The following is a 15,637-nucleotide window of genomic DNA, read 5'->3' as shown; positions in this document are numbered from 1 at the left end:
AATGCTGTTGTCATTTGTAATAGAACAGGTTGAGAAGACGCGTTCCATTTTACATAATCGTCAAAAAAGGCAGTTAAAGAGATGACTGGAATAACATGACTACTGAAGAGTGACAATACCTTGACATTTTATTTTTAATCATTTGACAGAATCTAAATCCCATGAAAATTCAAAAATAATATAAATAATATAGACCAATATTATGAAACAGTAAGGAAAAAAAATACGTTGTAAGTATACTCATACTTTTGATCACAGTACAGTGCAATTCGTTTCCATATATTCTGAATACATATTACGCAGTGTGTTTGCAATTAGACGTTTATGTTTCGTAAGTAATTTTTTTTTGGCAATGCTAAGGCACGTTTGTGTTTCATAAAGATATTAGTAAATTGCGATTCATTTCCCCTTGGACTTTGCTTCATTAGTAAATAATGCAATGAAATTTTCATTGCATGAATACGATTTTTAGATGGCGACCAAAACTATTGCAAGTGCCACTGTGAGGGCTGTGAAGAAGCGATTGCTGCCTGCTCGTGCTGCCCTGGTGCTTACTCCCTCGGCAGTAAACAAGATCAAGGAAATAATGGCTAAAGAAGAGGCTAAAGGATTCATCGGGCTTAAAGTGGGTGTCCGGCAAAGAGGTTGCAATGGGCTCTCCTACACACTGGATTATGCTAAAACTAAAGAGAAATTAGATGAAGAAGTAAAACAGGACGGAGTCACGATTATTATAGACAAGAAGGCACAGTTAACATTATTAGGTTTGTATTGATTTTTTAAATTGTTTTACTATAACCTTGTGCCGCCCATTGTACATGACAATGAACACTCAGTGTCAATGTTTCAACTGTCATTTCATGTTCAAAGTAGTATTTCTTTTATCTCATAAAATTTTGGAACATGAAATTCAACCCAATTAAAATACAATTAGATTCAAACTTCCTTAGCTATAATTTTGTATAGTGGATATGATAAACTACAGCTGTCATTTTTGCCATCTAATCGTAATTTCATATTTCCTTTAGTATGATTATCTTTTGTCAGAATTATTTGCAAGATGGTTAACTTCATACTTTTGAGTGCCTTATTGCCTTATTACAAAATGCATAAGGTCTACCAATGAACAGTTAAGAGTATTGCTGTTTGTACAATAGTAAATGTTAATTTGTGATGGTCTCTTAAGGCCTTTCTTGCAAGCTTTTCAGTTACTACTACAAAATTAGTGTTAAGTTTTTCAGCTTTCTCATTTAGCCTTTTGATATAATAATGTAATATTTTCTTTCAGGAACTGAAATGGACTTTGTAGAGAATAAATTAGCAGCAGAGTTTGTGTTTAACAACCCAAACATCAAGGGCACCTGTGGATGCGGAGAATCCTTTAGTATATAGAAAATACTAGATAAGAAAGCATTCATGCTAGTAGTAATAAATTAGAAAAGTTGCTCTATGCAGTTTAATAATACTTTATCTCAATAACCGTTTAAAAGTCTTGAGTATTCTGTATCAAACAGTAGCATAAAATAAGGATGCTTAACATGAAGAATTTCATACAATTACAGTGCGAGCGGGACAGCAATATATTTATGTGCATGCAATAGACATAGGAACCGACGGGTCAATGTACAAAATTCCTTGAGTGAAGTATCCTTTCTTTACTCTATGCACTTTATTAATATTATCTCAAATCTCAATAACCATTTAACAGTCTTGAGTATTTTGTATCCAACAGTAGCATACATATTTAAAAAAATGATCTGTAATGAGTGAAGATTTTTAGACAACTTGACTGAAGATCGACACTTTAACAAGGGCACAAATGCTATGCTTGATGTTCCAGCCAATTAGATACATTTATGCTGCAATAAATCTAGAAATTGACCATAGGTATGAAGAAAAAAACCACTCCATTCTATTTTCAATGCAGAAAGCGACCAAATCCACTGAGTTATGGTGTAAGTCACTTTGACAAAAATAAAAAGTTGGTTGCTTGCTACAGAACTATGGTCAATTGATATTATATCTTGAAATCATGCAACAGTATTCTCTTTTACAGAACATCTGATAAACCACATTACTTTAATATTTGAGATCATGATTGCAATCTTATGTGGCAAAAAAAATATTGTGACTGAAACCAACATGGTTGGCAATTCGATGTATATTTTTGTAATATACCTGTAAGTTATATGCTTAGCTATAGTTAAAAAAAGGAATTTTGTTAATTTATCTGATCTATCTGAACTATTAAATAGATTGAACAATAAAAGTTTTTTTTGACTCATTAAAATTCAAAGCAAGTATTAAGTAAGTTTTCGTGTTTTTGCACCCTACTTTAGTCCACCTTTAGTCTAGCAAAACACAACTTGTCAGTCAGTAAACACCAGAAAAATTATACTCATCTCTTTCTTTTCCGTGCTAGTACTAGCGTAAGACAAAGACAATATGTTTCTCTCAGTCTATGTTTGAAATAAGACAGTCTTGGGCCAAACTATTAATCTGTTAAGTCATTTCCGTCAGTAAAAAAAAGCGGCAAATTTAAAAAATGTTGGCGCAAAGGGTAATCGTCCCATAGAAAATTTAAAATTCGCGCCTTTTTCTACTGACAAAGATGTTTGACCGGCATGTAAACTTTTTCATTTGATTGAACATGAAATAAACAAATGTACTTAATGGTTTTTTTTTACTTCGGCGGTAAACGTTAAGCGTTGTTTCCAATAATTTAGTAGTTTAAAATACAGATTTTTCTGAATTATTAAATATTATACTTATATGTTACAAAATTTTTGAAAAAGTGGCCTCATCAATATTAAAAGAAGAAAAATTGTATGAACGTAGATTTTTCTGGAAATAACTAGATTATGAACGCGTCCATGAGTGACTAGTACAAATATCTTCCGTCCCGCTCGCACAAATAACATGGAGGATCGCTGTAGAAACTGACTTGAGCGTATTTGTCTTTGTTTACGTGTTGAATTAATGAAAGCAGAAAACTGTGGATATAACAAGTGCACAAAAAAACATCCTTCTTTGGGTTATGAGATTTTTACAAAGACATTCTTACAGAATTACTGCGGAAGACTAAAATTAGTGAAATGAATAACGGAGACATCGGGGGGTCTAGAGGCAGAGGCCGCGGTTGGCAGCAGCCAGAAAACCAACCGCGAGAGCTTCGGCGCCCGAAGAACGTCGTCGAGGATGCTAAAGGTAACAGGACGCGGTATAAACCGTACTTTCTCAAATCGAGCCAGCGCGCGATGACGTCGCCATAGTCGGCCAGAACTGCGTTTTTATTCAAGTCTTCAGGTGAAAGTAAGGATTTCAATTTCTAATGACGTAGACGTAATTTGACAGAAGGAAGACGGCCGGGCGCATACTTGCGCTATTTTCCGTTGAATCCTTGATTCGTCGTCAGAATTATACGTTTTTAAAGTTTACGAAAATTGCTCATTTTGTATAAATACCTACCGCAATTATCTATTGTGACAATTTAATCTGGTGCTTTGACCTGCGATTTAATTTCTTTGAGGGAGCCACATGTGTCCGGGATTTTAAGAAATACTGTCCTATATTCATGCCTGAGTAAGCAGCTTTTCATATATTATCAGAAATTTGTAAACAATACTAGTTTCATTATTCAAAAAAGCCAGTTTTCTGTCATAATTTTCATATAATATATACTCCAGACTTAAGTTAACTACTGGTAGGCCTTGATTAGGAGATCAGAATCAGATTTGTTGCTAATTGGACTTTGGAATGGGGCTGTTTGTCACTTACATGATAAGCATCATGGATAAGTTTAATAACATGTTATCTAATTTATTCTACACAAATAACTTCAAGTTTGTTTCATTTCACCAACCTAAAAATCTTGAATAATAATTAATTCATGTAAAAAAAAGAGATATACAATCTAAAATATAAAAGGGTTGTTTTATGTTTTTTTAAACTATGCAGGTTGTTTTTTACAGCCATTATTCAGAGATTTGTAAATATTATACCCCTAATACCTAAAAGTTGCTCAGTATGTATATTAACATTATTTGCCTCACAAAATATCATCACATTGTTGGTTATCAATTAAGGTGATTTTAAATTTGCATCATTATTCAGTTACACCTTATTGAACACAACAATAAGAATGGAAATAACACATTTACTATCAATATTCATGTCTATATGTTTCTTTTTCATAAGATGTCTTAAAATAGATGCAAATATTATTTAAAATATAATACACATTAATGTACAAACTACTGTTTTTTTCAGATGTTTGTTATGTTTTTATTGTATTTGTCAATTTTACTTAAACTGAGTTGGCCCAAGGGTCATACACATTATAAAATTTTTGTTTTGCTAAAATAAAAGTGGTCAATAGGCAGGTCCATACAGAGCGAGCGAGAGAGCACATACATGCGAGGCAATTTCCTCGCGCACAAACCGGCCAGCGTAAACGTGCCTCGGCCGGTTTGTGTGTGGGGAAATTGCTTCGCGCGTATGCTCGCTCTGTGTGGACCCGGCTAATTGTGTCATATTTAGATTTACAAATTTCAAGTATGTTTGTGTTTAATAATTTAAAATTTTTCTTCTATCAATTCTTGTTACTGGAGAGCAATTTCGTCCAGACATTGTTTGATAGTGCAAAAAAGTCTAAATGTACAATTGTACATACATACAGGTTCGTTTATATAACTTAAGAAGATATTTTCAATTATTGATAAAAGGGTTTTTCAGTAATGCAATATACACAAAACTACAGTATATAAACTTACAAATAATAATTCCCATAATTTCCACATGTGAATTATTTTTCTAACTTTGCAATTTTATTGACCAGTGGAAGCACCCAAGTCGAACCTGTCTGCGGAGGCGAAGGAATGGTACCCACCAAACTACACCCCGCAGACATATGCTGCCGACCCAGCCCCCTATAGACCCCAGAGGTTCTCTGTGCAGAATCGCCTGCGGCAGGTTCAGGACCAGAACCCGTACAACTTCGACACCATGTCCTACTCGCTTGAGGAGGCTGACAACATGGACTTGAGGGTATGTGTACAGTAACATAACGTTATGCGCTGTTTCACTCTAATGTAAATTTTAAGTTTTGCCTTTAATGCCTCGCATTACACAGATTGCTTATATATACTCTGGCAAAACCATCCTTGGAAAAAGGCACGAAATACCAAATTTGTATGGGAGGACAAGCATTCACAACTACATTTTGTAAATTTGCCTCCTTTTTCTTATAACGGAAATGGCTTGCCAAACTATACTTCTAAATATTATTCTATATTGAGTATACTACCCACAGATTTATGCTTTGCCAGCTTACCCCCCTTATTCATAAAATTTAGCAACCTCGTACAACCCTCTGTTAAATTTTGTCTATTTCTTATTAGAAATGACCCCCCCTGTTTAGTATTCTAAACAGACATGACAAATAGGGACAGAATTATCAACGTGTTGAGAAAAGAAAACTTTGTAGTGACGTAAATTTACTGCTTTATCTTTTGACACATAATTAAATCTTTTAGAACGCCATTTTACTTTGATCCTTATTCTTTCACTGATATGTGTTCATATTCTTAAATATCAAAAAGTGGCGAGGCACGCCATATTGTTTGTTTCTAATTTCTTCGCCCCTTTTAGAGAGAGAGTTCAGTTCTTGGATAATTATAAAATATTTTTTTTATTATAATAGTTTTTTTATGTTCAGGTGCTGCATAACTTTATTTATGCCTATATTGTAAAGAATCAAGTCCTCTCTGAGTATTTAGCCTCCTACACCTATGACCGAATATATACTACTCTGGACTTTTTTCAGAAAAGTATACATCTTATAATTAACATTTCAGAATCAGAATCAGAATCAGAAATATTTATTGTGCAAACTGTGTAGGTACAAGAATATGACTTAGGTACATTTTTTGATGAGTATCAACAGTTTTACCCTTCTCGGGTATACAATTATTTTTAACTTAAACTAGGTTTTAGTATTTTATCTTAAACTATATTTTAATATACATTTAGGTTTACATAGTTATAAAATTCTTTTAAATTATAGAAAACTTTGTCTATTAAAAAGTTTTTTAAGCATCTTTTAAAAGTATTTCCTTCGAGGCTTTTTATTTCGTTTGGCAGATGGTTGAAGACATTAATAGCAGATATGAACGTACTTTGTTTATATATTGAGGTGCTAGTTCTCGGAAGTACCATATTGTACTTATATTGTGATCTGATATTTTCTTTGCATGAACGCTTTGTGAAATATTCAGGGTGTTTTTTTACAAATTGGCTTAATTCTAATATATAAATACCGGTAAGGGTCAAAAAGCGCTTCTCTCTAAACACTTCACGTAGCGATTCATCCATGTACATTCTAAAAACAGTTTTTAAGCATTTTTTCTGCAATATAAATGTTTTATCAACATCAACAGAATTTCCCCAAAAAATTACTCCGTACGTCAGTAATGGGTAGACTGTTCCATAATATGCACTGATAACAATTTTTTCGGAGCAAGTTTCTGACAATATCGATTTCATTAGGTACATTCATTAGGTAGTAGGTAGTATTAATGGTTTATGATATTCATTAGGTACTATTTATCAATTAGATGCATAAGATAACTTATAAAGGATATTATCATTGCCAAACAAGGAGTAAACAAGATATAATTTACATTTATTTATAGTATGTGAAGGTCATTAACCATTACTGAAATAATCAAAGTCATTAAATATATTATTTTTCACAGGAGAACATCGGCAACCTGATAACAGTGATGTGCGAGATAACCTTCGACCCGGGCAAGTTCGACACCCTGTGCGGGCCGTTGGTTGACTCGTTCGCCTCCATGCTGCACGAGCGGAGTTACACGAGGGCGCTCATCGACGCCATCGTCAACCAGGTGAGCTTACCTACGGTCAAATACCTGTTACTACAACCCTTTACTACATATATCGGAGCGGCTAGGGTGTTCACAAATATCTAAACAAAGCCTCTTTTATTTACGCGTTACAGTGCATGTTCAGATATTTTTGAGCAGTCTGGACGCTCTGATATATCTGATGGCGACTGTAACAAAGCAGTGCCTTGGTCGTTTACCAACGAAATAAGGTTGATACCTGTTAAAACTATTGCTGCGTTGTCAACATACATAAATAACTACAGGATTATCCGAAATTTGTTACTGCAGACGCTAAATATCAGCACATACCTATGAACGTGAGGCATTCATATTAAATAATTAAAGCTTCTAGGCTAAAAATCAATTATTCCAGAAGCGCGTATTCAGGGTATTCAAATTCAGCAATACATAAGTGGTTCTTTTCATGTTGCTGGTGTCCAATTCCCATCAGGCGCTGGGCGCTGACCGATTCCCATCAGGCGGTCCTGCTCATTAGCTGAAGAAAAAAATCAGAGAGTGTTTTGTTTGATTCTCCATTGTCAATCATTATTGTAAGAAATGCACTTTCCTGGTTTGTACTACAACTAACCTACATATTTGCACCAGTCGATCGGCGAGCCCAACTTCCGCTACAACGGCGCTCGTCTCTGCTCCATGTACGACTCGCTCGCCCCGCCGGAGGAGTCCACCTTCCGGGCCTGTCTGCTCGAGCGCTGCTCCGCCGAGGAGAACAAGATCATCACCGGCCTCGAGGGCTCGGAGGAGAACGTGCGCGGCTTCGCCATGTTCCTGGCCGAGATCTACACCCAGCTAGAAGACAGCCAGGTTAGTTACATGCCTCTAGAATTCCTGCCCACTCCCAGTGTTTACATGAATCTGTTGGTTTTAGTTAAGACCACATTTCGCTTTTTACATACATTTTGGTAATGGCTGTTGAGTTACCCCACAATATAATTCCATATCTGAGGATAGAACATACATATCCGTAAAACACTAGGCAGTTTTGTGTGGTGTTATAAGAACGTGCGAGGCTTTGCCGAGAACTATGCACACGCACGTACATGCACGCAGATATAATGCATATGTACGCAGTCGGGTTAGTTACATGCCTCTATAATTTCTTCCCAATTCCCATTATTTACATAAATCAGTTGGTTTAAATTTAGACCCCACATAGCATTTATGTAGCGCTTTTGAGCTACATAAACTTTGGGCATGCTTGAGATAACCCACAATATAATTCCATATCGTAGGTCATAACATACGTATCCGTAACACAAAAGCCTCAGGGGCTTGGGGGAGAACGTGCGTAGTGATCGAAACGAAACTCACTATCGCACTAATACGGAAGAGTGATAGAGAAACACAAAGCGTTTCGTTGTCGTAGCGATAGTAACCTTAGCTAGGCACCCTGTGCAGCTTTCGGAGGAACTGAACTCACGGCTCGTTGAATGACTGTGTGTTGTTTTTCCCAGGGCGGGCGGATCCGGTCGCTCGGCGAGAGCCTGTGCAAGGTGCTCCTGCACCTCCTCGACACCGACAACGAGCCCAACATCAAGTCCGTGTGCCAGCTTCTCAAGGTGAGTTACTTGTACCAGTCTAGTCTGCATACCAGCTCTGAGGCCGCTGCTGGACGCACAAGACTGCGGCGCGGCGAGCGGCATATCAAGATTAAAACGTTATATATTTGGTCGAGCGTAAAAAAAATCTCAGAAAATTTGACTAATATCTTTTTATGTATAGTAAATTTAGTCTTAGAATGATTACTTGCACTGCTGTTTTAGTGCCCGGTTACTGGGTGTACCGTACCATCGAAGTGCCAGATTATCCAGATTTCACTGTAATTAATATACGAGGTGGCCAAAAAATAGGCTCCCATAGGAAATGGACCAGCTAAAATGTATGAAACAGCAAGAAATTTTTTTCGCAACTTCGGGGTTGGTCCCATAGTAAAAGTTGCTCAGTATAAGCCCAAAACCTCATTGGCAACGGGAATGCACATACTACTATCTCCATCATCAGATCAGCTCCATGGTACCATAATCGTTAACATGTAAACGACTCGGTGACTGTACTGTAAGTTTATTATGTGTCTAAATAAATAAAAATGAAATAATATTGCATTGTCACCCGACTTACATATGTATGCAAATTTTCAGCTTCATTGGAAGTTGGGAAGTGGGTCAAATTTAACTTGCAAGATTTGAGCCGTATGAACACGTATGACACATTTAAGTAAAAGCTTGTAAAATATTGCTGACCTATTGAGAAATATACGAATCCTTGTACTGACGCATACTGCACAAATAAACGTGTCGCTCGCTGCAATTATTACATATTTATTTTAACGCGGCCATTCGTACGATGACGTCAGTGACCCCAATAATATGGTCGCGCAGTCGTTTTCTCTTAACTTGCAGCTCATGAACGATTTTTGATGATTGACTTTGTTTATATGTATATGTTTTAGTTTTGTTTAACCCGACAATGGTTAAGCCAAAAGGATGGAATTTGAAATAAACATGCTGCAATGATTACTTATTTATTTTAACGCGGTCATGCATAAGATGACGTCAGTGACCTCAATAATTAGTTATTTACGGTCGCGCCGTGATTTTCTCTTAACATTTTTTGATGATCGTATTTTTGTTTTCGATCGATGTTGTGATATTTTTTTAAGATAATATACTTTCACTTTAGCGACTTTACTTGTCCATAAGTAGGATAAAAGTAAGTTTAAAAATGTTAGTACAATACAAATTTACAAACTTAAAAACCACAGTGAAACGCTGTCCTATTTTTAATGTAATGTAAAATAATAATAAAAAAGTACATTTTTGAAGACAATTTTTATCTTTTGTTATCAATTCTCGAGTAATTGTGGAAAATTTTCTGTAACATTTATGCTTGAAATTAATGCCTAATTCATAAGCTGTTGAATGATTTCTATTTTTTTTATGTGCGATTAACCAAGTGCAGTCGTGTTTGGCAGCATGAAACTTTGAAGGGGTGCAGTTTTAAAATGATTGAGAAAAAACATAGGTATGGGGGGTGATTTGTCCATAAAATTCATCGTACTTATACATGGTTAACGGCTCGACTATACTTGGACAAACAAATACATTATATATTGAGATGTACGTGCGCGGCGCCACTATTTTTCGCGTTTTCGCTGTCGCCACTTGAAGGGTTAAAACAATTTTTTATGGTGTTATTAATGTTTGTTGATAAATGAAATATATTAGCAGATATTCGACGGCGGGAAGCAAGTCTGAGGTAACGTTGTCGTGTCCAGCTTTCAGGCATCGCCCTGGACGCGGACTGCCCGGGCGGCATGCACGCCATGTTCGAGCGGCTCAAGCGGCGCGCCGCGCTGCCCGCCGTGCGCGCCGTGCTGGCGCTGCGCCAGGGCCGCTGGGGGCTCGCCGAGCCCCAGAGGGGTATGTAGCCCCGCCCTCCCTTCCCCTGACACTTTTATAATACGCTGTAATATTTTAGCTTACGCTTTCTATTTCCGGATATCGGTACAGTTCGGGGCTAGGTGTGAACATTGTCCCCAAATATAAGTTTACGTATGTTTGTTTCTGATATATTAGGTCGTTTAGGTACAGTGACGAACGGCGAGCCGCCGGGCGCGGGCGACGGCGCGGGCGCGGGCGGCGGCTTCCTGGCCGACGGGCACTCGCTCACGGCCGAGGAGTGCGCCTTCCTGCAGAGCAACCTGCCGCCCAAGGCCGCCGCCTTGGAGGAGGACATCCTGTGAGTACCCCGTGCCCCGTGCCCCGTACCCCGGCTGCGACGCGTACGAGGTTAGGTTAGGGACATATTCCCCGATAGGTCCGCGCGGAGCGAGCCGCCTCCCGAGGAAAATGCCGCACGAGGCATCTTATATCGTGGGTTCTCATTTTAAAAATCCTGTAGTTTTTCTGAGTTTATTATGCCTCAAAAATTCCAAAAAAGGCGATTGTTACCGAGGAGATCTAGACGCAAAAAGGTTGTGAATCTCCGCTTTATAATATGAATTAAGTACACAATAAGTAATATTTAATGATCGCCATTTTTAACTTTTTACTTACTTGTCCGATCGGATTTGATATATATCAAAATTGGAAAAATAAGGTGTGCCATTTTCATTATTTTTCACACAATTTTTACATTGTTTTCAAGGTTATTTATTTAGTTAAAATTGTCTTATTATTGCAGGACAAATTTTAAGGAATATTTTTTTGTAATACAATCTAAAATCTCTTTCAATAAAATTAACTAATTAACGGCCTCTCCTAGCCTAAGCATAATAGTCGATAATGTGGAGGTTCCGGGTTTGAATCCGAGTAAGAGCAGTTATTTGTGTTTATCAAGAATATTTGTGCCTGACTTATGTATGTTATCTTATCTATGTATCTATTATGTACTCTTATTTATCTATACATGTATATCATCGCCTAGTACCCATAGTAAAAGGTTTTTCAGTAAGGGTGGGTAGATGTTAAAATAAAATAAAACAAGCTTTATGTGAGGTATCAATTTCTTTTTCACCACACCAACTGGCAAAGGCCCTCTTAATTGTTCAAAATCTAATGAGACAGTTGCATTTTATCCACATGTGGGGCAAAATAATCAGATTTTAAGTTGCCTTCTTATGTTAGCTGGTAGAATTTACTCATAAATGATGTTTTTTTTTTTATTACGTTCATTTGGATTTGATTGGGTTCGATTTTTTTTGGTATTTCATAGTATTTTCCTCGCGTTGGTGTGGTGAAAAACTTTGTACTTCACTCAAAGGCAAAATTTGTTTAACCGCTCGTGCTAATATTGATACCCGGGCAAGCAAAAGATTCCAAAATTGAACCACGAGCATAGCGAGTGATTCACAAAGTGGAATCTTGTGCCTTGCGAGGGTTTCAAGGCACGAGGGTTAAACCTTGCCTCCGAGTGAAACAACAACTTTGCCCATTGTAAAACAAATAACTATTTTTTGTTTGAAAAGGTCCATATGTGCCATTAAGTGTGGAACTTGACATCGTTCAAAAGCCCGCCTCGGCTTTTTACAATGGCGCGGACTCTGACTCGACCGTGAAGGGCCACCACGTCTGTCGTATAAAGGACGTGCTGTTCAATCGTGTAACTTGCCGTGGTGATTTGGATTAGTAACTGAATAATAAAAAAGATTTGACAGCTATCGCCAAAACAAAATGGCCGTCACAGGCCGCCAAAACAAAATGGCCGTCACGGGCCGACAAAACAAAATGGCCGTCACGGGCCACCAAAACGTACCCCCGCCAATTGAAAAACCCTTAGCTTTGCTTAGTTTGAAGCTAGGTCAATTTCTGTTATATTGTCTTCAAATATGTATCTATTTAGTTAAAAACGTTTTTCCACTTCTAAATATTTTTCATTCTCCATGATTTCCAGGGTTCCGTACCCGAAGGGTAAAACGGGACCCTATTACTAAGACTCTGCTGTCCGTCTGTCACCAGGCTGTATTTCGTGAAACGTGAAATTTACACAGATGACGTATTTCTGTTGCTGCTATAACAACAAATACTAAAAAGTACGGAACCCTCGGTGGGTGAGTCCTGACTCGCACTTGTCCGGTTTTTAAATATGTTATTTATACAATGAAAAACTAGGTTTATAGGTTTTCCTTTTTTTTTTCAAATGTTGCAATACATTTTTTGTTATAAACAAAAAGCGAAACCTATAAACGTAGAATATGTTATAATATGCTGAAGCGATCGACATCAAAATCAAAGTGATTTGTTAAGATTTACTTAGTGGAAAACGTTTTCTCCCGAAATGGAATTTCATAGAAAAAGTACCTTTGTTTCGCTAGGATCGCAAAGCTATTCTTTCCTCGTAAATTAGTAGTTACAGCTTCTATCAAACAGGCTTCTAATATTTAACACTAGTACTAATATAGCCAGTTTTACTAAACATTATTTCTTAACTATCAATCAATAAGATGTTATTGTATATATAAAATTTCAGCGAGGAACTGGAGAACGACGCCTGGGACACAGGCATGGATGCCGAGATGCAAGCCGGCTTCCTCGAGTTCCTCAAGATATCCAACCAGATCAACCGATAACCTAGGTCTAGGTGTGCGAGCTAAAAAAAATATAAAACACAAAACTATAAAAAGATTTATCCCTAGAGCGACCAAGTTTGTAATCACTCTAGAAGTTGGGAAGGATTTTTCAATGTTTTGCCTTATTCGGCGAGGCGAATATGTTTAGACGCAATCCCCTCGTGTTGCAGGTGTCCATGGGCGACGGTAATCGCTTACCATCAGGCGATCTGTCTGCTCGTTTGCCTTCTATATCATAAAAAAGTTTTGTGGTTCATACAATAAGGCAATGATGTCGATGTTATGAACCAGCATTTTTTTCGCGTTTTCGGCCCCATAGCCAATCGTTTCGTAAAAATCGCAAAATAAGACAAAATGTTGACGAATCCTAGATAGACTAATAAACTCGCCTGTGTGTACAGCTTATTTACTCAACGAATCGAAACTCGAAACAGAGGGCCTGCCGCGAACTATGTTCGACGTGCTGCCTCTGTCCCACTTGTAAATTTGTACGTAGGTGTGACAGGGAGGCAACACGTCGAACGTGATTGGCGGTAAGCCTTCTGATTATGCCTTTAACAGACGGTTTTAAAACCCAAAATGTCGTAGTCCAAGGCAACTGCACCGACTTGGCAAACGATAGCGTGAAAGTGACACCATAAACGTGAAATCTAGGAAAATATTATATGAATAAAAGTTTATAGTGTAACTTACGGTGGTATTCCACCTGTTCAATTTCTTGGTCCAATGTGTATTTGCGTCTCAAACTTTACTTAATGAGAGAGTGAGACGCAATGCACATTGGACCAAAAAATTGGACAGGTGGACACACTGGTCGGTGCAGTGTTAAAGTAAGGACGCTAAGCATGAAGAATTTATCGCACGCGCGTAATTATATTGCTATCCCGCCCATGATGCTGGCCGTCAATGCCACTGTGCGAGCGGGACAGCAATAAATTTATGCTAGTGCGCTAAAGATAGGAACAGGCGGGTCAATGTATGAAATTATTCGTGTTTAGTGTCTTTACTTTAGCTTAAAAGGACTACGTGGAGGGCACTACGTACACTGTAGCTTAATGTTTTTCGTGAATAAGTCATTTTATGCGCCATCTATATAAGATTAAAACTTCAGACGTAATTTGAAATAAGAAAAGTTTTATTCCCGCGCCGCTAGATGGCGCCTTTTAGAGTGGTTAGACAATTGGACATTATTTAAGAGCTTTTTAATTTTAAACATCGTGCTTGTTTCTTGAATAGCATAATAGGATTGTCGATACAGTACATTCGTTATACATGTTAACGGACTTACTGTGGGATTTACGTGTAAATATATCTATTGGATATTGAGAAATTGATAATGACATAAAATATCTTTAATTCACCCGGCGTTTGGTTATTTCCAAAGAATTGATTGTACGAGACGTGTGAAGAGTAAGACAAGTTGTGCTTCGAATTTGACAGAAGATGGCGCTTTACGGTTCCGTACGTCGTGTGTATGGAAGGTAGAGGCAAGGAACTGAAACTCCTTAGGCAGAATGTTTGCAAAAGTGTCTAGCTGTCTAACTATAAATAATAGTTCCAAAATCTCTCCAGGGTAGCGCTAGAGTAGCTAAGAACCTAGGCGTTATTGAGTGAAGTGCGCTGTCTATGATTAAAAATTTTTATCAAGTATTCTAGGTATTGTAGCGCCACCTATTCATGGTTTTTTGTCGGACACTTTTTAGTATATGGAGATTTTGTTACTTGCCTCTACCTTCTATAGTCGTGTGGTAACTCTGGCTGTCAACAGTTGACATTTGACAATTCAGTAACAACATAACATGGTGGTATAGGAATCGACTTCAGCCATCGCGGGCACGTTATTATTCTTAGGGCGTCCGCCAGGCGTACGCGGGCGCACTTCATGGACGCACGCACGCGGGTGCGTGTGTAGGTAAAATCCGCGCACGCGTCCGGGCCAATTAGCCACGCTCATACTATTTATTGTTAACCTGGTCACCCGCTCCGTGCAACCGCGCCATCTAGCGGACGCCCTTAGAATTTAAATCTCTTCTACAATCAATAACTTTGGTTTTGTCTATATTTATACGTAAACATGTGGAATATTTGCGATTATTATGAATTCCTTGGATTAAATGTAAACAATTTTGAATATAATTGTTCTAGAATAACACTGCGGCACACGCTACGTACGTATGCGACTTTCATTTTAACCTTTTCACATTCTCCATATTTATAAATGTTAGGTATACCCCTACTTGAGTTCAAAACAAAGGATCCCAATATTACGTCATTCTACAAGATCATCTACATAATATCTTTTATTTACTATAAACACAAACTAGTTCATTTGAAATCATGAATGTTATTTCGACTATTAAAAAGCCTTTAAGTTTCGTAATGCCCGAGGTCGTGCGCCGCAGTGGGCACACTTGTCAGTCTTACATTTGACCTTGTTTACATTTGGCCTCATTATGTTAGTGATCTCATCTCCATTTATCCTGCCAAGGTCGACGTTTGCCTCGCTTGTCTATAGCAATACAGAGGGGCCGAGGCAAACGCCAGACATTTGAAATTGCCGTAAATCGGTGAAATTTCCACTGTGATGTGCATTGTGCAAATTGCGGAAACTTTCCAAACACTTGTTAAGCTCTCGGAAAAT

The 15,637-nt window shown here is 37.7% G+C and overlaps 2 protein-coding genes across 4 annotated transcripts; both read left to right on the top strand.

Moving 5' to 3' along the window:
• Positions 1 to 105: 105 nt before the first annotated feature.
• Positions 106 to 2,272, top strand: LOC133520118 (iron-sulfur cluster assembly 1 homolog, mitochondrial). Of its 2 annotated transcripts, none has more exons than XM_061854443.1 (3): positions 106 to 230; positions 473 to 764; positions 1,289 to 2,272. In XM_061854443.1, the coding sequence occupies exons 2-3, from the start codon at positions 473 to 475 to the stop codon at positions 1,390 to 1,392; spliced, it is 396 nt and encodes a 131-aa protein (XP_061710427.1). In that variant the 5' UTR covers positions 106 to 230; the 3' UTR covers positions 1,393 to 2,272. The 2 variants fall into 2 exon arrangements, with proteins under 2 accessions (XP_061710427.1, XP_061710429.1); XM_061854445.1 differs by lacking the exon at positions 106 to 230 and adding an exon at positions 235 to 331.
• Positions 2,273 to 2,890: 618 nt separating this feature from the next.
• LOC133520111 (polyadenylate-binding protein-interacting protein 1) lies at positions 2,891 to 15,167 on the top strand. Of its 2 annotated transcripts, none has more exons than XM_061854434.1 (8): positions 2,891 to 3,207; positions 4,838 to 5,046; positions 6,756 to 6,908; positions 7,515 to 7,733; positions 8,384 to 8,488; positions 10,204 to 10,348; positions 10,514 to 10,667; positions 12,897 to 15,167. In XM_061854434.1, exons 1-8 carry the CDS (start codon positions 3,096 to 3,098, stop codon positions 12,994 to 12,996), a joined length of 1,197 nt encoding a protein of 398 aa, XP_061710418.1. In that variant the 5' UTR covers positions 2,891 to 3,095; the 3' UTR covers positions 12,997 to 15,167. The 2 variants fall into 2 exon arrangements, with proteins under 2 accessions (XP_061710418.1, XP_061710417.1); XM_061854433.1 differs by having other exon boundaries at positions 10,505 to 10,667.
• Positions 15,168 to 15,637: the final 470 nt, after the last annotated feature.

This window comes from Cydia pomonella, chromosome 7 (genome assembly GCF_033807575.1).
Source record: "Cydia pomonella isolate Wapato2018A chromosome 7, ilCydPomo1, whole genome shotgun sequence".
NCBI classification, from domain to species: Eukaryota; Metazoa; Arthropoda; class Insecta; order Lepidoptera; family Tortricidae; genus Cydia; species Cydia pomonella.
Note: the sequence above shows the minus strand (reverse complement) of the source record. Positions and strands in the feature narration are given on the sequence as shown.

Coding starts and splice junctions, on each gene's coding strand:
- LOC133520111 (XM_061854433.1), top strand. CDS start 3,096: ATGAATAACGGAGACATCGGGGGGTCTAGAGGCAGAGGCCGCGGTTGG. Junction 3,208..4,837: donor CGTCGTCGAGGATGCTAAAG/GTAACAGGACGC, acceptor TTTATTGACCAG/TGGAAGCACCCAAGTCGAAC. Junction 10,349..10,504: donor GCTCGCCGAGCCCCAGAGGG/GTATGTAGCCCC, acceptor CTGATATATTAG/GTCGTTTAGGTACAGTGACG.
- LOC133520118 (XM_061854443.1), top strand. CDS start 473: ATGGCGACCAAAACTATTGCAAGTGCCACTGTGAGGGCTGTGAAGAAG. Junction 765..1,288: donor GGCACAGTTAACATTATTAG/GTTTGTATTGAT, acceptor ATTTTCTTTCAG/GAACTGAAATGGACTTTGTA.